General features: G+C 35.5%; 1 protein-coding gene across 2 annotated transcripts in view; it reads left to right on the top strand.

Moving 5' to 3' along the window:
* The window catches only part of Cftr (CF transmembrane conductance regulator), a 174083-nt gene that overhangs the window by 145265 nt on the left and 5768 nt on the right, over positions 1–23050 (top strand). For both annotated transcript variants that reach the window (XM_046422533.2, XM_046422531.2), the window contains exons 23-24: positions 1841–1996; positions 12163–12252. In XM_046422533.2, coding sequence (XP_046278489.1) covers positions 1841–1996; positions 12163–12252 — 246 coding nt within the window. The remainder of the gene's footprint in view (positions 1–1840; positions 1997–12162; positions 12253–23050) is intronic.

Below are 23050 nucleotides of genomic sequence, written 5' to 3' on the forward strand. Positions count from 1 at the left end.
CTTTTGAGCCAATATTCTTGGTATGAACTTAGAGCAAATTACTGTCATCTATTGGACTTCTCTTTCTTCTCTTACCTTCTACCTCACCTGCAGTGTGTGTATTCAGATTGCTTACACAAAGCTCTACTGCTGTGTTTGAAAAATCATGTACTTTTGCAACACGGGCTTATTCAGAAATGTGCATATGAAATTCCACAAGGTTTAAAATTAAGGGTGGTCTGGCAACTGACCAAAATTAACTAAATCCATTTATTTGTAAGAACAAATAAATATGTATGTTCATTCATCAGCTTATGTCCTTCCATCTGACTGTCTTGCAGTCAAACTAAATAGGTATTTAATTGAGAATTTTGTATAAGCCAACCACATTGCCGGGTGCTGAGAATGGAAAACAAGACAGACACCCTACCCTTGTTGAAGTTTATCAGTTTTGGTGTGAACACAGCAATAACTAAGAAAAAAATAATTACAAATTGTAATCAATACTGTGAAGAAATAGAGCAGGGTGTTGTGAATAACAGTTGCTTGATTTAGTTTTCTCACTCAGAGAAAAACATTTGTGAAAGTCCTAGTTTAGAGCTCCTATAGTAGATAGGAAGAGCATGGTTACTGTTATTATTACTTACCAGCTTATCCCAAAGGCCTAGTTTATTAGCAAGTTTCTATAAATATTCAGTAAGTTATTTTTCATGGGTGGTTATAAACTCTAAAACATTTATTGTGGTCCACATACTGGTTCTGGTTTACCAACTATTACTGGTCTATGATGAAATAAGTACAGATATTCAGAGTAAGCTTTTGGAAATTCATTTTTAATATATGTTTTTAAAGTACTAATTTGCAATGAATTGGGAATTAAAAACAATTCTTCATTATAGATAGTGTGATAAACACTATTCTAGAAGACCATTTGCTAAGCTATATTGTAAAGAGGCCATATGATTGGTTAAAAGAAGAAAAGTAAAAGAGAAGGAAGTAAATTAAATCTCATCACCAAACACTAAATGTCATGCAGTTTATTCTCTAGTCAGTTAATGACTGAAGGGACATTCCATCCCAACCCAACCCTCTTCCTCAAGAGCTGGAATCTGAGCTAACATTAGAATACAAAGTTGGGGCATTCTGTGGGTCACCTATAGCACTTGTCTCCCCCCACAATGTGTGACACCCTCAATTTCATGCTATGCTCTTCCAGACTAGACAACAAGAATAGCTCCCCTCCCCTTTTCTTTAACGTCTGTTTTGCTCCCTGAATTTGATTTGATGATTGTTCCAATGATCTATTCCTGGATTCACCCAGCCTCCTTTAGGAATATATAGCTCCCTGAAAATATTCTTATTTATTGTCAGACCTGAAGTTGATACTTGCTTACGTTATAGAAAGAGTATCTAAATATTAGACCTATTTTATATTAATTAACTTCCAAGTTTATATCCATGTTTGGAACTAGATCAGGGTATATATGTATCTGCTTCTGGCTCAAGCCCATCCTTAGAAATAATGTACATTAAGACACTCTGACTTTGCTTTTCTTAATGTTGAATGTGCGTTGTCAACCTTTTTGTCATTAGTAAAGGTCAGTGACATAAAAAACCAGTATCGGGTGTCTAATTCCTTGTGATAGTGCTTTTTCTACATTTCATTCTCAGATTATTTTTCCCTCCATAAATTGATCAGAATTGGGAATGTTCAAAAGGGCTTGAATGAGTAAGCAAAAATCTTCCCCTGATAACAGAAGAAAAAAATTCCACTGGTTTTTATTGAAGTACAATCCTGAATTGCATCTATAGTATGGCATCTATATGCCTTGAGAGTAATTCCATCACTTTTACTCCATAGGTGGGTCTCTTGGGAAGAACTGGATCAGGAAAGAGCACATTGTTATCAGCTTTTTTGAGACTGCTGAATACTGAAGGAGAAATCCAGATTGATGGTGTGTCTTGGGACTCAATATCTTTGCAACAGTGGAGGAAAGCCTTTGGAGTGATACCACAGGTGAGCGTAAGATGTAGCCAGAAGGAAAGCAATGAAGGTGACATTATTTCCAGAAGGAAAGCAATGAAGGTCTACCATTATTTGATGCTTGCACTCAAGAAAGTCACAATAGTCTGTGAAATCAATTTGTTTTTCATTGTTGTCTTTTTCCCCCCCTGCAATGACATAAAAAGATATCATAAGGAGTAAAAAATGTCTCCAGAAGTTTGGAATTCTCTATGACATGTAGTTATTAAAATGCCCATAGTTTTTGATAGCATTTCTCAGAAGATAGTCTACAGCACTAGCCTGGGCTTTTGCTTTTACCAGCTTTTTTCCCCCCCTGCTTCAGAGGTCTGAGCTCCAGATTAACAGTCACAGCAGGTTGAGAAATGCTTTGTAAGACATAAAAGGTGCTCCTGAAAACAGTAAACACTTGGAAGCTTGAGGTAGTAGAATTGAAAAAAGAAAATGTATTGGCTGCTTTTGTTCTTTTATAGGAAGAAACATGTCAGATTAAACTTAGCTTTTTTTCCCCCTCTTAAATGTCATTCTTTGATTTGGGTTAAAAGAATTTCTAGTCTCATTGGCTTAGTACTATTTTATCTGTGTTATTGTACAAGAGCATTTCTTGTATCAGAGAGAAATAGCAACAGTTTTGGTTTAAAATGATCTAAATGGAAACCAAAAACTGTCTTTATGGGGGCCCAAACTAAAAGGCATTTGCTCATCTCTATGGGTGTTTTCATTTAAAACAATCTTTTGTCCCTTAGTACTAGTGGGCTCTAGTATTCTAACACCTCTTCATTTTTAACTCAAAATTAAAATGCCAGGGGCATCTCCAGATAGATTGACTCAAATCTAAACTGAGAAAAAAAGCTTGTATGTCTTGATAGATTACCTTTGGGGGATAATTGTTCCTTTAAACTAATGAGGCACTAAATATCAAAAATGCTAGACTGATGCTTTTAATTCATTTGTTTGGACTTTGCCATGTTGCCAAAAATTCAATCCTGGCTGGAGTTTTGAAAACAGTCTTATTTTCTCAAAAAGAAAAAGTGGATTTTTGGATGGCCTAAAGATAAAGTAAAACTGGAAATACAAGTATCCCAAGGTGATAGCATTAGACAAAATAAAAATGCTGAAGAACATGGAATAGAATCTGGTTGTTAGAGAAGTGTTGCTATACAGTTTGACTAGGTCTTTTGGTCCCATTTTTAACTAACAATAATAAAGCTTTTGGTTTTCTTGTTTTTATTCAGAATAGCTAGCTGTCCATTAGAGTCAGCCAAGCTCTAAAAGTCAATTTCAGTCTCACTGGAATCCTTTGGTTTATCTGCCATGTGGCAGACATTTTTGTATTCTTACATGTTCTACTTAGGAAACTAAATATTCTAAGACCTGGAGGAACCTAATGGACCAGTGTTATGAAATTGCTTACCTTGCCTTTCTGCTAAAAGGAATCTTTCAAAATTGCCTTTGTTTCATTTATCCTCTTCCAAGGCTTTAAGCTTTATATAAACTAAACAATAAATGTTTTTAGAGATTCCTTCTGAGATACTTGATGATGCTGACCTAGGTATTTTCACATATGTGTTTATGACCCTAATTTCTGGAACTAACTCCCAGTATTACAAGCATGACTGTCAACAAAATGTACTATTTCTTCCACACTGAGAGCTTTTGGCTATTATGTGCTAAAGAAAGAGGATGAAATACTCCTATGTTGTTGATATCAAAACGAAGAGATGCTTTTATTTTCATAATATTTTTGGAATGTACAAATTAAGAAACTTTTTTTTTCTTTCCTGGAGTTTAATCTTTAGGAAGAAAAGAAGGAATTAAATATCCAAGGAAAGCTAATTTTATTTGCTTTTTCATCCTCCTGTCTTCCAAACCCTGCAAGGGCATCGTTCTGAAGATCTCTGACATTGACCTATCAGAGATTGCTGGGTTAATTTGACACTGGTTTTCAGAGATGTGAAGGAACTTGGAACAAGAAACTTTCCTTCTGTCTCATAGTGATCTTGAAATATTTGCTATGGAATCACAGAATGCTAATAGTTTTGGCAAGTCTTTGCAGTTTTGTTTTTTAATTTTTTTAAAATTTTCTATCCTACAACAAAAAGAAATCTTGGAGAACACGCCAGCCCAGAGGAAATGCTATTGTATAGATTTCAAGGTGGAGCCCTGAGGTCATGAAGACGAGGCAGTGAGGTTTACAGTCAACATCCTCATGGCTTAGGCAGTTCAAAACACCAAGGATTAAAATTGCTCATTAGCCCTGGACCTTATTAATACTTAATTCATGGAAAAAAGACAATAATTTTCAAATTTATAATTAAAGCTTCAGGTATAAGTTTGAAAGACTGCAAGGTATTCTGAGAGAATAACTAGACCTATTCTTGCCATAGACTTTATGATCCAAAAATAATCCATGCCTACTAAAGACTCCTACCACAAAGTTGGGATGTCTTTTGTTCTGTAGGATGTCAGGAGGGCTAAAATATGTGTCTATGGATATGATGGATGAAATTGGGGATATGGTCACCATTTAATAATAATTAACAATTGAGCAATTAATTGTGAAGCCCATTTTATATAAAATTAAATATATTATAGATTCTATAGCTGTATGAAATGTATAGGTAATGTTTGTCATTGATCTGTCACAGTAAGTTCCCAATCTGATCTACAAGTTTTAATGAATAGTGCAAAGTAACCCTCATTGTCATATTTCAGATCAAAGAAGAAATATTTTGACCAAATGATAAATAAAATACAGATAATTAGATACAGTATTGGTCAAGGCATGGGCCAATCAGGGGTGCTATGGATAATTCTTGACAGAAAGCCCAGTCCCCGTGCCATCTGTCACACTTGCACCACATCAGTGTATCTTTCCTTTCTCTACCCCCACTGTATTAGGCTTTCCTCCTCATCTTGTTCCTTGTATCTCTCCATTCTATGTGGCCCATAAACCAAACTTTTTAAACTACCATTCAGATTCTGTAAATTTGGAATTTTTTATTCCAACTCAAAATACTCCACTCACATTCCAGTCCCAGATGGGATATAGGACCTTGTTTATATATCTCTCCTGGCACTACTTAAGTGTCATATGCTACAATCATCTGTGTATTTGTTTAATTTCTACTTAGTATTATAAATACTTTGTAGACCTTCTAGCTAAAGAGGCAAAATTTACACAAAATCATCAAAAAAGGAAGCAGGCTAACAAAAAATACAATAGAAATTCTAAATACGACATTTTTTTCTTACTACTTTTGCTTTTTACAAGGCACATAATAAAATAGCTTGCCCAATAGGAATTCAATATTGTTTTGTCACTAAATTCTTGATCTCTTTTACAAGGGGTTGTGGTTCACTCAGTATTGGGTTTTAATCCATGTAACTTAGGTAAGTTATTTAATTTCTCTGTGCCTTAGTTTCATTTCTATAAAATAGGTATCATGCTAGTCACCACAAAACCTGAGGTTTTATGGGTGTTGAATGAATCAATACATGTCAAGTGTTTTTGCCTCCTTCCTGGCACATACTGAGTATATATAATACACCATGTTCTGGTAGTTGTTGATGTGATTATTATTTATAGTTCCTTGAGATAAGGGATCATGTCTCCTTTATCTTTGTATTGGATTAAAGGTATAGTATATTCTGTAGGGATGAATGAAGTGTGGATAGTTTCACAAAGAAAGTGATAAATGAAAATGAGCCCTTTAGTGTCAAAAATATGTAGGTTTTATAAAAAATGGGTGCTTGGGCTTCCAGGCAGGGAAATTATGAACAACCACAAAGATGAGAATTAGAAAAATTCAGAGGTGGGAGAAAGATCAGAGGCCACATGTAGGGGTATTATAAGAAAGAAGAAAGACTTGACAATTATTGACATGGTCCAGGCAAGGTCTGGGCTCACTCTTCTGGAGTGAAAGGGCAATAGAGCATTAATGGATGTCGGACAGACTTTGGGGGAAGTAATAAGAAGCAGTAATGAGACTCCAAAACTCTCCAGCTGTGTTGTGATGAGCATCTGGACTACACATGAGGACAGTGGCAATGAGGTGTCAAATTCAAGGGAGAAGAGAAAAATAACTGTTGAAGGTAAAAGTGTAACACAACCTCACTATTTCCGAGCCTCAAAAGTTGAAATTTCTGATACTATGTTTCAATAAGGTAAACATTTTGAATACTATCTCTGAAAAAGTATATAATAGCAAGCAAAATTTATTATTTGGTAGGATAAAAAAGTTCTGAAACACTGAATAACTTTATAAGAAATAATAATTTGACCATCTTACCTGTAAGCATTTACATGTAAATATATGACATGCATTTTAATATTATAAAATTAGTCTGTATTTGTTGTAAAGAGATAGAGCATAATGCCTATTACAGTGATATGTGACAAGTTATTTACAAGAAATAATAATTTGATCATCTTACCTGTAAGCATTTACATGTAAATATATGACATGCACTTTAATATTATAAAGTTAGTCTATATTTTTTATAAACCTTTAATAGTTCTGACTCGGAAATATATTATTCATCTTATTCTATGTAATAGATGCTTTTAAAAGCAAAGTGGTATTTAGTTTTTGCCTATTTTTAAACATTCTCTAATGCAATCTGTGGCTTTTGATTGATTACATTGGATAGATTTTTTTTAATGGTACTGATTCAAATTATCAGAAAATGTTGCAGACATTGTCAAAGAAGTTAATGATCACTATGATACTTGCAAGCATTTGGGCCACACCTTAACAGAACTTTACATGATATGTCTGCCTCTCTCTTCCTCTCTCTCTCTCTCTCTCTCTCTCTCTCTCTCTCTCTCTCTGTGTGTGTGTGTGTGTGTGTGTATATATATATATATATATAAATTTATATTAATTTATAATAATATATGAATTCTGGTTCAAAAGGGAAATATATATATAACAAAAATTAATAGCATTATGTGTTTAAGGATAGAGAGACATTCCTCCTACTTATTTAATTTATATTATGTTCAGTCACCACAGAAGTCAAATTGCTTTTTTGTTTTCATTTGACATCCAGTGATAGAGCACAATGCCAGTTTCAGTGATACGTGACGAGTTCTGAGAACTCCATGTAGGCTCAGCTGTTTCCCCAGAGTAGAGGGGTTGAGGAGTAAGTTCCAGGTAAAAGATTAGTCATGTGGTGAACAATGGTGATCTCTTATTCTTCCCTTATTCTCAAGAATTGCTCTTTATACCATACATGACATTAAATAAATATCAAATATTTGCACACCCTAACTTTCTTATTAGTGAATAGTTTCCTAAAAGAGAGATACAGGTTCATTGTGATTGATAGTTTCAGGTGCATTTTTTTTTTTTGAGTGCACAATGGGTTTGACTGTGCCAGGTTGGCCAAACCATGTAACTTCTCAGGCCCTGGCTGTTTCATTTATAAACCAGAGGAAAAGGCTTTAGGTGACCTCCAAGGACCTTTCAGCTGCAGAGAAGAATTTGTGGAAAGTTCACAGCATTTAGAAAACAGAAGTAAGACACCCCACTGGCACCCCTGGAAGCTTGAGAGTGCCAGATCCTATTTGTAATACAGGAATGGAATGTCTGATTGATCGTATGAAATTGAATTCTAACTGAACCAGTTTGTTCAGTTAGATTTTCTTTAAAATTAAAGTAATACTCAGCTCATTGCCTTATGCTAGACAATAAACTGTAAACAAAAGACCTATAGAATTTCTGAATGGTAACAAATCCACCACACTTAAAACTTTTGGATGCCTAATTCCAACAAACAGCTTTCTTCCTTCATAATCGTGAATATGTATCTATTTTAAATAAAATTAATTCATATATACTATAAATTTATATATATATAATATATGTTATAAATAATATTTGCTAAATAGTTTATATAAATTATTAGACTGTTATGAATAAAAGTTAAATAAACCATTTATTAAATTATTGTAAAGAACCAGCAAAGTTTTACTAGGTTGTCAGTGTTATTCTTCAAAAGACTATGATACTTGTAAGCAGTTAGGTCACATATTAATAGAACCTCCCCACACCCTTTTAGGCAAAACAAAACAGCTGGTAGAAGCGGTTTTTCAAAATGGAAGAAAATAACATTTATGTTGAAGTCCAAATCTGACTTTGATTTTTTTATATTTTTACTTCTTATTTTTACCTTTGCCCACTCATTCATTTGAGCAACATTTATGACATTATATATTATGTCCAAATCTTATGACAGGAAAGAGATTAGCCACGTGGTGAACAATAGTGATCTCTTTATTCTTTCTTGAGTCTTGGGAATTAATACAGGGTGTACAGGCTATCCAACAAAGTTATAATCAAACAGGAGAGATGGATGTTAAAAACAAAATGCCTTCCTTAGAAAGCTGGGAATGGAACCACCATTTGACCCAGCTATTCCCCTTCTCGGACTATACCCAAAAGACCTAAAAAGAGCCACAGCCACATCAATGTTTATAGCAGCACAATTCACAATAGCTACAATGTGGAACCAACCTAGATGCCCTTCAATAGATGAATGGATTAAAAAATGTGGCATTTATACACAATGGAATATTACTCAGCACTAAAAAATAACAAATCATGGCATTTGCAGGCAAATGGATGGCATTAGAGCAGATTGTGCTAAGTGAAGTTAGCCAATCCCTAAAAAACAAATGCCGAATGTCTTCTCTGATATAAGGGGAGTGACTCAAAATGGGATAGGGAGGAAGAGCATGAGAAGAAGACTACCACTAAATAGGGAAGAGAGGTGGGAGGGAAAAAGAGGGAGAAGGGGAGTTGCACGGAAGATGGAAGGAAAACCTCATTGTTATACAGAATACATATATGATGTTGTGATGAGAAAAAGAAAAAAAAAGTGTGTCACATTAGATTGGCTAAAGAAAGGATGGGAGAGGAGGGGAGGAGTAGGGGGGATAGGAAGGGCAGCAAATAGAATAGACATTATGATTGATGTATGTACATTCCATGTATGTATTATACGGCAAAATACATTCTGCTGTCATGTATGACTAAAAAAAATAAAAATAAATCATATGGTTAAAAAATGCTCACAGATGTACATTTAATCTTAGTATTTTGAGAAGGTTTATTTTGTTTTGAAGTAAGAAAGACATCCTAAGGAAAAGAAATTTAATTTTAAATCTAAAGGATATAGTTGTGCCTGAGTTGAATATAGAGGATGAGATTCCTAAGCAGGGAAAATGAAATAAATGAAGAAGCTGAGGAATTGAAAGAATGCCAGAGTGGCTGGAGTGAAAAAAGGAAAGGGAGTAGAGAAGAGCACTAGATGAAGGAAGTCGAAGAGGCTAAGTCACATACCATCTCGTAGGCCATATTTAGGATGGTATATTTTGCCCTGAGTGCAATGGAAAGTCATTTTTAAAGGGTTAATGAAATGATCCATCTTATAGTTTTAATGTCTTGCTTTAGTTGCTAAGAGAGACTGGATGGGAAGTAGGAACATAGTGGCATAAATCAGTTAGGATGCTCTTACAGTGGTCCAGAGAGAGATACTGATGGCTTGAACTATTCAATAGCAGTGCAAGTTGAGAAATAAATGGATTTAACATAAAATTTTGGGAAAAAATCATAGTACTGATGATTAATTTCATTTGGGAAGATCAGGGGGAAAGATAACTCATGGATGAGTCTCAAGTTCCTGGACTGAGGAAATGAGATGAGAAGCACAGAGATGAAGCAAAATTCAGAAGAAAGGTGATACTTCCCATTTCAGGAAACATGGAAATGAAAGAGGCAGGATCCCTGTTTGTAATCAAACCTTGCATTGCTATGGCACTTTTGCAAGCCACAATGCTTTTAATAACTGTCTGCTTTGAAGCTATAACTCCTTTGGCCTCTATCCACAGTCTTCCAAAATAATGGTGTTATTCTATCTGGCCAAAGTAAATATTTCTGTTGTGGCTTCCTTTGAATGTATAAGCCTCCTTCAAAGTTATGAAAAAGGCTATAGCACATTTGAAGCTCTTCAACTCAGGCCCTCACAGGAAGAGGAAGCTAATAACCCCAGAGGAACTGAGCCTCTGGCTAGAGGGATGATTACTGTGTTTAGATAAAAGTATGCTCCTAAGCCCTGATGAGCTTTTCATGCACCCCTATCCAACCTTTAATCTTTGCTGGCTCCAAATCGAGTTGGGGATGGAGGACTAGCCTAGCTCCAAAAGGACTTGAGGCATGTTGTTCTGATGGTGAGGAGCACAGATTTGGAGACAAACACACCTGCCTGTGTTTGAATTCCAGTTTCTATTACCTACTTGCTCATTGGCCTTGATCAAGTCACTCAACTTATTTTCCAAGCTGCTGTTTCTTTATATGCAGTAATGGGCTTTATCTCATTAGGTTGATATGAAGACAGAATGAGAAAAAATGTAATGAATCTGCCCAAGGTGTGGCACATGGTAAGCCTGCTACAAATGGGAGCTCTGTGTCCTGCCACTTGGTCGAGATAACTTTTCTGCAGCATTTGATATGTTGTCTGATATTTGGTTGGCCAACACAGTTCTTAGTTCCTTCCTTCTCAGTAAGCCTAGAAATGTTCTAAATCAAGAACTGCAATATAAAAAGAAATAGATTAAAAATCTTAAATTCTGTTGGCAAGCTTTTGAATTCTAGTTACTAAATAGACCCAATTGCTTAAATAATGAATTGATTCAAATTCTCAGGACCGTTTCATGTTTAATTCTCATTAGTTTGTCAGAATTCTCCAAAAATGTCTTTGTCTACTCTCTTTAGCTTATTTGTACATTAGTTTCTTGCACTTAGAAGCATGGAGGTGGATGCACAGTTATATCCATCGCATATCTTATGATCTTATGGGTCATACATTCATCTCATATCCACCTCTGCAGAGAAATGTCAGTATCCCTCAGAAAGGTGATTTTAATATAGGTCAGGAAACGTCCACAGTAAGACTTCTGGTTGCCCTCTCTAGAAAGTTCCTGAGATATTTAGCAATACCATTGTTCTTTAGGCCATAAATTATGCCCCCAAAGATTAGCCTCTAATATGATTCTCCTTGAAATTGGTTAAGTTGGGAGAATGCATTCTTTCTGCCTGAGAGGTACAGCCACCATAATCTGGAGCCAGCTTGTCTTGTGTGGTTCCTTACGGATTACATAGGCACTGAGCAGTCTGTCTTAGTCTAAAACAATTTGTGAAAATTGAGACTCTGAGAAATTTAGTTCTAAATTCACCTTAGTGAGTGTCATCAATCAAAGGCAAAAGGAAAAAATTATTCTAGACGTTAACAAAATTATTTTCTCAGCTGAACTATATGTTCAAAGGGCTAATTATTATTATTTATATTGTTGTTATTATTTATTACATGAGCATTTCCTAGCGAAGCAGTGATTTTCTTTTATGACATAAGCAAACCCAAATAGACAGTGATATGGCAAGTAAAGTGTCACAAGGAGAAAGCTGTGCATTGCTTCTTGCAGGGAATTAGACTCATTTCTCACCTCACCTAGATCAGTCTCATTTGTCTTCCTTCTGTAACACACATGAAGTTTATCAAATATTTGAGTTCCACTGTTTCATCATCAATTCCTAACTATGGCCTTCTCCTGTTTGGTGGAGAAAATAGAGATGTGCCTTGATGTGTAGACCAGACATACATGTGGGTTTGAATAAATGCCTGTAAATTCGAGCATTTTCAGAATCCCTAAGGAAGCTAGATTTATCAAAGAAATCCAAGGAAAATACATTAACAATATAGGAATGTGCTCTGACAAGTTAATTATAACTCATAAATTTAATGTTTTTAAACTTTAAAATTTTGTATTATTTTTGCTTATAATAAGGAATATTTCTAGGAATAAAAAATTTTAATTTTCCACAACTTGTAATGATCTCAACTTCTTTATTATAAGAACTTTGGGACATTAGAGAAATGTTCACAAGAGGCTTCAAATATTGATATATTTTTTCTTAACAAATGGTACACAGCAGGCATAATAAAATGTTAAAATTTAAGAAACCAGATGGTAAGTACATGGATGTTTGGTACATTGCTTTAAGATATATTTTTTTTCTGTGATGCATTTCACATTAAAATAAAGAAAAAGTAAAAAGATATTTAGTTCATTCATGTTTTCTTCTTTATTGTTATAGAAAGTATTTATCTTTTCTGGAACATTTAGAAAAAACTTGGATCCCTATGAACTGTGGAGTGATGAAGAAATATGGAAAGTTGCAGATGAGGTAAGGATGCTAACTCAAAAATTTTTGAAAGTGGTAGCTCATACATGTAAAAGAATGGTTGTCATAACTGAGATAATTTTACACAATCAGCCGTGTGTGTCTGTGTGTGTGTGTGAATGCACACGTGAGTTTACACAATTTTAACAGGAGTATCCTAATATTCCTGGAGCACCCTATATTTTGGATTTAACCCATTTCTCTCTACCGGGGACTCAGGTCCTGTCTCAGTACATTTAGGCTAATAAAATGCCATAGACTGTATGGCATATATTCATCATAAATTTATTTCTCACAGTTCTGGAGGCCAGAAAATCCAAGATCAAGGTATCAGCAGTTTTGGTGCTAGTAAGGAAGTGCTTCCTGATTCATAGATGGTGGCTTCTTTCTGTGTAGTAGAACAGGTGAATGATCTTTCTGGGAACTCTTTACAGTAGCTCTAATCCCATTCACAAGGGCACTGTCCTAATGACTTAAGCATCTTCCAAAGGTCTCACCTCCTACTGCCTTGATGTTTGAGGTTAGGATTTTGACATATAATATTTTTAAAGGACCAAAACACTTAGACCTAGAATTCCCCTTGTTCCCCCCAAATACATGTTACTCTCATATACAAAATGCACTTATCTCAATAACCCCAAATGCCTTAATCATTCTAGCATCAACTTAAAAATCTAAAGCTGGTAGTCATCTAAAAGATATATGGTGAGACTTAAGATATGATCTGACCTTAAGTAAATTGTTTTCTGAATATAAACCTATAAAATCCAAATTTGTGTATGCCTCCAGAATAAATTGATGGGACAGGAATATGATAGACATTCCCATTCCAAAAGGGAGAAGTAGAAAAAAAAAGGAGTGCCAAGTAAAATAATATTCTTTGGTTCAATGCTGTGCCCTGCAGGCTCACTGGGTAGGTGTCCCACCTTTCAGACACACTAGTGTGGAGACCCTACCCCCATGGCATTGACAGCTCAATCCTGTGGTGGCTTTGTGCCTGAATTCTGTGCCTGAGACTCCCTCAGGCTAGAATCTAGCTGGTAGATGATAGATGATTCTAGCCTGAGGAAGTTACAGGTGCCACTTTATAGGAAGGATGGCCTTTCCTCCATTATCTAATACTGTATTCCTCATTTCTGACTGAGAAATTATCCAAATGGCCTCTACCATCCATATTTCTTTTTTTACTTTTATAAATTTATATATGACAGCAGAATGCATTACAATTCCTATTATATGTACAGAGTACAATTTTTCATATCTCTGATTGTATACAAAATATATTCACACCAATTCGAGTCTTCATACATGTACTTTGGATAATAATGATCATCATATTCCACCACCATCCATATTTCTTTTTTTTTTTTAATTTTTTATTGTGGGTTGTTCAAAACATTACAAATTTCTTGACATATCATATTCCACACTTTGATTCAAGTGGGTTATGAACTCCCACCTTCACCCCATACACAGATTGCAGATTCACATCAGTTACACATCCATTGATTTACAAATTGCCATACTAGTGTCTGTTGTGCTCCGCTGCCTTTCCCATCCTCCCCCCTCCCCCCTCCCCACCTCTCCCCTCCCCTCCTCTCTCTCTACCCCCTCCACTGTATAACCCTGAGGGTCTCCTTCCATTACCGTGCAATTTCCCTTCTCTCTCCCTTTCCCTCCCACCTCTCATCCCTGTTAAATGTTAATCTTCTTCTCCTGCTCTTCGTCCCTACTCTGTTCTTAGTTACTTTCCTTATATCAAAGAAGACATTTGGCATTTGTTTTTTAGGGATTGGCTAGCTTCACTTAGCATAATCTGCTCTAATGCCATCCATTTCCCTGTAAATTCTATGATTTTGTCATTTTTTAATGCAGAGTAATACTCCATTGTGTATAAATGCCACATTTTTTTTATCCATTCATCTATTGAAGGGCATCTAGGTTGGTTCCACAGTCTTGCTATTGTGAACTGTGCTGCTATGAACATCGATGTAGCAGTGTCCCTGTAGCATGCTCTTTTTAGGTCTTTAGGGAATAGACCAAGAAGGGGAATAGCTGGGTCAAATGGTGGCTCCATTCCCAGCTTTCCAAGAAATCTCCATACTGCTTTCCAAATTGGCTGCACCAATCTGCAGTCCCACCAGCAATGTACAAGTGTACCCTTTTCCCCACATCCTCGCCAGCACTTGTTGTTGTTTGACTTCCTAATGGCTGCCAATCTTACTGGAGTGAGATGGTATCTTAGGGTGGTTTTGATTTGCATTTCTCTGACAGCTAGAGATGTTGAGCATTTTTTCATGTACTTGTTGATTGACTGTATGTCCTCCTCTGAGAAGTGTGTGTTCAGGTCCTTGGCCCATTTGTTGATTGGGTTGTTTGTTCTCTTATTGTCTAATTTTTTGAGTTCTTTGTATACTCTGGATATTAGGGCTCTATCTGAAGTGTGAGGAGTAAAGATTTGTTCCCAGGGTGTAGGCTCCCTATTTACCTCTCTTATTGTTTCTTTTGCTGAGAAAAAACTTTTTAGTTTGAGTAAGTCCCATTTGTTGATTCTAGTTATTAACTTTTGTGCTATGGGTGTCCTATTGAGGAATTTGGAGCCCGACCCCACCGACTGTAGATTGTAGCCAACTTTTTCTTCTATCAGACGGCGCGTCTCTGATTTGATATCAAGCTCCTTGATCCATTTTTAATTCACTTTTGTGCATGGCGAGAGAAAGGGATTCAGTTTCATTTTGTTGCATATGGATTTCCAGTTTTCCCAGCACCATTTGTTGAAGATGCTATCCTTCCTCCATTGCATGCTTTTAGCCCCTTTATCAAATATAAGATAGTTGTAGTTTTGTGGATTGGTTTCTGTGTCCTCTATTCTGTACCATTGGTCCACCCGCCTGTTTTGGTACCAGTACCATGCTGTTTTTGTTACTACTGCTCTGTAGTATAGTTTGAAGTCTGGTATCACTATACCGCCTGATTCACACTTCTTGCTTAGCATTGTTTTTGCTATTCTGGGTCTTTTATTTTTCCATATGAATTTCATGATTGCTTTCTCTATTTCTACAAGAAATGCCGTTGGGATTTTGATTGGCATTGCATTAAACCTATAGAGAACTTTTGGTAATATTGCCATTTTGATGATGTTAGTTCTGCCTATCCATGAACAGGGTATATTTTTCCATCTTCTAAGATCTTATTCTATTTCTCTCTTTAGTGTTCTGTAGTTTTCATTGTATAAGTCTTTCACCTCTTTTGTTAGGTTGATTCCCAAGTATTTTATTTTTTTTTGAAGATATTTTGAATGGAGTGGTTGTCCTCATTTCCATTTCAGAGGATTTGTCGCTGATATACAGGAATGCCTTTGATTTATGCGTGTTGATTTTAAATCCTGCCACTTTGCTGAATTCACTTATTAGCTCTAATAGTTTCTTTGTAGAGCCTTTTGGGTCTGCTAGATATAGAATCATATCATCTGCAAATAGTGATAATTTAATTTCTTCTTTTCCTATTTTTATGCCTTTAATTTCTTTCGTCTAATTGCTCTGGCCAGTGTTTCGAGAACTATGTTGAACAGAAGTGGTGAAAGAGGGCATCCCTGTCTTGTTCCAGATTTTAGAGGGAATGCCTTCAGTTTTTCTCCATTCAGAATGATGCTAGCCTGAGGCTTAGCATAGATTGCTTTTACAATATTGAGGTATGTTCCTGTTATCCCTAGTTTTTCTAGAGTTCTGAACATAAAGGGATGCTGTACTTTGTCGAATGCTTTTTCTGCATCTATCGAGATGATCATATGGTTCTTATTTTTAAGTCTATTGATGTGGTGAATAACATTTATTGATTTCCGTATATTGAACCAGCCTTGCATCCCAGGGATGAATCCTACTTGATCATGGTGTACAATTTTTTTGATATGTTTTTGTATCCGATTTGCCAGAATTTTATTGAGGATTTTTGCATCTAGGTTCATTAGAGATATTGGTCTGTAGTTTTCTTTCTTTGAAGTGTCTTTGTCTGGTTTAGGTATCAGGGTGATGTTGGCCTCATAGAATGAATTTGGAAGTTCTCCCTCCTTTTCTATTTCCTGAAGTAGCTTGAAAAGTATTGGTATTAGTTCTTCTTTAAAGGTTTTGTAAAATTCTGCTGTATACCCATCCGGACCTGGGCTTTTCTTAGTTGGTAGTCTTTTTATGGTTTCTTCTATTTCCTCAATTGATATTGGTCTGTTTAGGTTTTCTATATCCTCCTGACTCAATCTGGGCAGATCATATGACTTAAGAAATTTATCTATGCCTTCACTATCTTCTAATTTATTGGAGTATAAGGATTCAAAATAGTTTTTGATTATCTTCTGTATTTCTGAAGTGTCTGTTGTGATATTGCCTTTTTCATCCCGTATGCTAGTAATTTGAGTTCTCTCTCTTTTTCTCTTCGCTAGCATCGCTAAGGGTCTGTCGATTTTGTTTATTTTTTCAAAGAACCAACTTTTAGTTTTGTCAATTTTTTCAATTGTTTCTTTTGTTTCGATTTCATTAATTTCAGCTCTGATTTTAATTATTTCTTGCCTTCTACTTCTTTTGCTGATGTTTTGCTCTTCTTTTTCAAGGATTTTGAGATGAAGTATGAGATCATTTATTTGTTGGTTTTTTCTTTTTTTAAGGAATGAACTCCAAGCAATGAATTTTCCTCTTAGAACTGCTTTCAATGTGTCCCATAGATTCCGATATGTTGTGTCTGTGTTTTCATTTATCTCTAAGAATTTTTTAATTTCCTCCTTGATGTCTTCTATAACCCATTGATCATTCAGTAACCTATTGTTCATTCTCCAATTGATGTATGCTTTACCATCCATATTTCTACTCACATTTCATTCATGTAAAATCTGACCTTTTGTGTGCTTCCAGAATAAATTGATGGGACAGACATATAATTATCTTTGAGATAATTATAGTTTTCTTTGCAATTCCCCCTTCTCCCTCAGCAGTATAACCTCCAATGGGCCCTTGGCAACCATGTGAACTTTCTCTCACATGCACCTCAAACCTCTTCCAGCCTCTACTCATTACCTAGTTCCAAAGCTGCCTCCACATTTTTAATATTTCTGGAAGCAGCATTCCTCTCTAGGACCAATTTTCTGTCTTAGTCTGTTGGAGCTGCTAAACAAAATACTATAGCCTAGATAACACAAAAACAAGAGATATTTATTTTTCATAGTTTTAAAGTCTGAAAAGTCCCAAATTAAGGCCCAGGCAGATTCAATATCTGGTTAGGGCCTGCTCTCTCATAGATGGCTGTGTTTTCGCTGTGTCCTTATAGGAAAGAAGGGGTAAAGCTAGGTCTCCAGAGCCTCTTTTATAAGAGCACAAATCCAAATCATGTATTGAGGCTAGTGTCCTTATGACCTAGTCACCTCCAAAAGGCCTCATCCCCTAACACCATCACTTTGGGGGTTAGAATTTCAACATAAATATTTCAAGGGCACACAAACATTCAATCTATAGCAGAACCCATAGATAACATTACTTGGAAGTAATTTGCTTCAGAGACATGATCTAGGAAACACTCAAGCACCTAATGTGCCCTGGGATTACCCTTGATCACCTCTCCATATTTCCCATGTACCCCGTAAGTTCTGAATCCCTCACAGCATAAAGAGAAGGCTATAATTTGACACAATGTACTTCCCTGAGAAGATAGGTTTACAGAGTTGATGCTCATTCTAGAGCTCTTGAGAATGACTAGAATCTTCTCTGAAAGTTAGCAGGAATCATCTGCTTTCAGAAGATGTGGTAATGAGCACTTCTATGCAAAATGCCACTTGACTTAGATGAGGCTTATGCCATCTCTTTAAGTCATGAGGCTGCCATATAGGAAATGTATCAATTAAAAAGTAATCAAAATTGATTCAATGAGAGGGTGTTCTGATAAAGGAATCAGGAATATAACTAGTTCTCCCCACTCACCAATTCATCTGTATAATGCTTTCAATTTTAATCAGTCATCTGTTGAAGAAGCACAGAATGCTATTTAGAAATTTTGATTCCTTTTTAATATTTCTATTTCTGTTTAACGTAACTATTATGTTAAACAGAAATAGACCATAAATTGCTCTCTTTTGTTAAACTTGAAGTTTGATTCCATAGAACTAAATGGTGACAGAATAGAATCATGAGATCCAAGATTGTGGAGACTCAAAGGTCTTCTTAGAGAACAATTTCATTGTACTATTTCCTGTACTTTGGTCCTTCTCACCTGATTTCTGTTTATCCTAAATGCTCTTCCCTTTTCTGCCTCCCTTCTAAGTAGACCTTGCCAGGAGCTTTGTAATGTCTCTGAGTGCTAAACACTTACCCGTTGAGTGCCCAACCTTAACATGCCCCTAATAAAATGTACTTAGATTAACCATTTTCATTATCAAAGTTTCCTTATTACCCAACAAATGCAGGGATTTTAAAGAAAACATTAACTAAATTGCAAGTGACACATTTTAAGACCTTTGATGTGACTTCAGAGATTTAACTATAGGAACACAGTGTGGTGGGAGAGAACTTAGGAAGTAAGACATTAGACTTTATAAAATCTGCTAGTAATGCCAAGTAACAATAAAGTTTATAGGGAAGCAGGATCATAAACTAATCTAAAATTTTAGAAGACGTGGTTAAAACTTTAAGTACTCCTACAATATAGATATTTACATGTTCACATTTTTATTTGATTTGTTCATATTTAGGTTTATCTTTTTGCTGATATTCTTTTATTAAATAATTTACTGTTCATAAGCAAAGACGATGATGCTATCCTAATCTTAATGTGATATGTTTTGAGTATTAGTGACACATTTTTGTCCAAGAAGCCCAAAGGCAGCAAATAAACAGTAGCCCAGAGAAGCAGAAAAAGGATTGAAGTTTAAAGATTATAAGGCCCAAGTTTTAGTCCTATATGGTTGATCATATTATCATATGCAAACAGGAACATTTTTGGATGTGTCAGACCAGAAACTGGACAAGACCCTGGAACCTGGTTTATTCATTAGACTGCAGCTCGATCCACTTTGCAGCCCTGGTGAACTTTCTAAACCCTACTTCTGATTACTTGTCTCTTTCCTTCCTATATATGGATCCTTATTGCCTGCAAGACCAAGTCTATACTGTTTAAAGTGGCTTATAGGGATCTCTATGATATGCTCTTTGCCTCTCTAATTTTGCTTTCCGATGAGGCCTGCTTTCCATGATTCAGCTATTCTGAATTTCTCTGGATTCTTTAAAGCACTGAGTACACTCTGATCTCCAGGGACTTTTTCACGTGCTGTTTTGTGTACCTAGGAAACCCACCCAGCCCTTTGTGGCCTCTTTCTACTCCTAATTTCAGGACTCTCCTTACACATCTCTTCTAGGAATTTGCCTTAATGCTTCAGGTCCAAGAGAGAAGCCTTTCCTAAGCATATTCTATACCTCCACCTATCTCATAGCACTCCTCATAGCAGATAGAGATTTACCTCTCATCTTGTCCAGGCCCCCTATCCTACATGGTACCAAAAGTTCCTCGGAGTCAGATGTTGTATCCTATTCAGTGTGGTATTTCCAGTATCAAAAGGAGTGTTGGACAAATAGATAGTGTTCAATGAATATTAATTGAATGAATGAATGAATGAATGTATAAAGAATTCTTCCATTTCACATGGAAATAGCTTTGTGATTGATATGCAACAAGTATGATCATCCCTACTTTAGTGATGAGTATCCTGAGCCTTGAGAAATTCAAGGGTCTTGCTGGGATTGCTGGCAGATGCAGGAATAGAGCCACAGCCTTGACTTCTGGGTCCCAGGCTGTTTTTCATGTTAGCATTATTCATAATCTAAGTACTATGGCTGTTAGTTTTTATTTATTTATGTATGTATGTATGTATGTATGTGGTAATCATTTGCTTTTTAGCTTACTTTATAGAAGTTTTCATCTTTACACATTGATAGTCTGGTAAGCCATTTTAGAAGAAAGCTAAATAGCAAAAATAGTGGCCTTTTCAGTGAAAAATTTGTCCACGGAGGCCTGCAGAGTAGGAACAAAAGGAGTATCAAAAGGAGTTAAAAGTGTTTATTTTTATAAACACTAATGGACCCTTAAGTTAAATTTCAGTTCATGTTTCTGATTTTTTTTAATGTTCCTGACACAAGACCAACCTCTTGATCCATAATAACATTCCAGTGTGCACCAATAATAAAAGCAAACATTTTGAATAAAATACTTGGTCCTTTACCGACTGTTAAACATTTTTTTTTTGATATTTCAAAAAATACTGCTTAATTAATAGGAGTTTGGGAAGTACATGTAATTTAGTAGTTTAGTTCAGTAGTAACCCTGTTACTATTGGCATGGTTTAACTGAATACTATTGTAGTACTTTTTGCTAATTTATCAGCACATATACTTAGTTGTAACTATAACTTAGAAATTTCTTTTGATGTATGTCTCCTTATTGATGTGTGTATGTATGTATTTATTTTAAAGCTGTGTTGGGTAGAATGAAAATAATTAAAAACTTCTAGATTCTAATTGTTTTGAATTCATCTTGGCTTGGGAAGAATTAAGCTAAAGTTTATATTTATTTTTAACCATTTGTAAAATCATTCGTAATGATAGTATTAAAAAGATGACATTGGAATAGAGGTTTGTTTATGCATGCATTATACATGCATAAATGTGTGTGCATGTGTGTGTGTGAGAGAGGGTGATTCTGCTGTTAAATATCACTAAATTAATAACCTGTATAATAATTTCCATTTCAGTCTTGTTTTGCCCATATTGTTCTTTGCCCATAATTCTTGAACAGTAATTTCACACTAATTATTTTTCTCCTCATCCAGACTATGTGTTTCTTCAAAGTAGGTCCTAGTGTTATTGATCTTTGAATTCCCAGGTCTTTCATAGTACCTCAAATTTAATAAACTCTTATTAAGATTCTGTTGAAGGAATACAAGATTAAGCAGTCATTTAAATCCAGATGACCAGTAAGCACATCCAAACCATTCTTATCAGCACTATCTTTGTATCTTTTCAAACCAATTGCCAATCTATCTTGTTTCTTATTTTCTCTCCAAAGTCTATCACGATATTTGGCAGAAAATAGAATCTCAATGTTCATTAACTGCAAAAAGTTGTCACTAAATTATGTTGACTTTTCTCTAACAATGATTCTAAAAGATTTTTCCTGTCCTTCACAGTGAACAAAACAGTGAGACAGTATTGTTGCACAATACCTAGATTGGGCAGTCTTCCCTAACATTCATTTTTAAAATTCTGTTCTCTAAATATTGACAGTGATATATGTTTAAGTATTATTTATTTGTAGTAGAGAACATACTTTGATCAGCTTTTACCAGAGGAAAGTACAAAGTATAGCATAGTAACATAGCTTTTCTAGTGTGGCTTTAGGACATTAGTATATGATCTATGTGAATCTAGAGAGAGACAACTCCACATTTACCCAAATTCCAGCTCTCTTACTATAGGCATGATTTAACTGAATATTGTTGTAGTACTTTCTGCTAACTTACTTTCTGAGGCCACTTGTGAAGAGAAAACCTTGGAACCTCATTGTCACACTAATGTAGTGTTTCTTCTCCAGAGCCTGCATTCTTGGGATTTTCCAGGCTTTGCTAGTAGTTGCTATGAGTTAGGTAACCATAGCTCATGTGCACTATACTCTGTAGAAGCCTCTTTCCACCAATAAGCCCAGTTAATCTTCATAATAACACTTCATGATCAATACTATTATTTACACCTTTTTACATGCAAGGTAAATAACAAAATAACATGCCTTACATTGTGAGCAAATAAGTGGAAGTTCAAAGTCAATTCTGTTTGACTTCTCTGCTTCAGTCTTTAACCATTAGTTTCCTTGTTATTTGTCTACAAAAAATATCCATTCATCTATAAATACATAAATATACAAATAAAGCTTCAAATCCTACTGACTAAACACCTATTTACTGATCTGAAATAAAGTAACAACTTCTCTATCAGTTTTAGGTAACTTCTATTTTTATAATTTGTTTTGGGGGGTTTTATCAAGTCTTACAAGACTTACAAGCAAAGTGATAAGCTTTAGATCACACTACGTATAGCAGAGCTGAAACCAGCACTCATCCATTCACCCTTAAGTTTTGTTTCATCAAATCTCTGTTTGGTTTGGATGAGGAATTCTAGGAGCTCAGTACATATTTGTTGAATGAATGAGTAAATGTGTTGAGGCTGACAGTGAGCTGAGCTGAAGAGCTCGTTTTTTTTACCTTCAAGAAGCTTACTGTCTTACAAGAAAAGTTGCACAAATACTATCATAAGTAGATGCCTGGGTGCCCTAAGGGATGATAAGGGGTATTACTTTAGATTAAGCAATAGCACAAACCTGAGAATATCAAGGTTATGGGAAACTAAAAACTGGTTCTGCTGGAACAAGTGTAGAGAAGGCTTAATTCTGGATGCCTTGCATGCCATGTGAGATCCTTATATTTTATTCTGCTAGGAAGACAACTACTGTAGGATTTAAGACAGAGAAAATTTTGGTCAAACCTGCAGCTTAGGGAGATTTCTGGAGTGTTCACATGATGGAGTGATAATTCAATCAATTGATATTTGTGGTGCGATGCTGAAGAAATGATGATGGTCCAGACTAGGTCACTGTAACAGAGGTGCCAAGGAAGAGAAGGATTTTAGAAGTATTTGGATAAAGTCCAAGACTGCAGATAAATATGTGAATATTGTTAGCTTATCGATACCCTGAAAATGACTGAAATTTTAGAGGAGAATCTTGC

Source organism: Marmota monax, unplaced genomic scaffold, assembly GCF_021218885.2.
Source record: "Marmota monax isolate L192 unplaced genomic scaffold, Marmota_monax_Labrador192_F-V1.1 WCK01_AAM20220418_F8-fsc00027, whole genome shotgun sequence".
Classification (NCBI taxonomy): Eukaryota; Metazoa; Chordata; class Mammalia; order Rodentia; family Sciuridae; genus Marmota; species Marmota monax.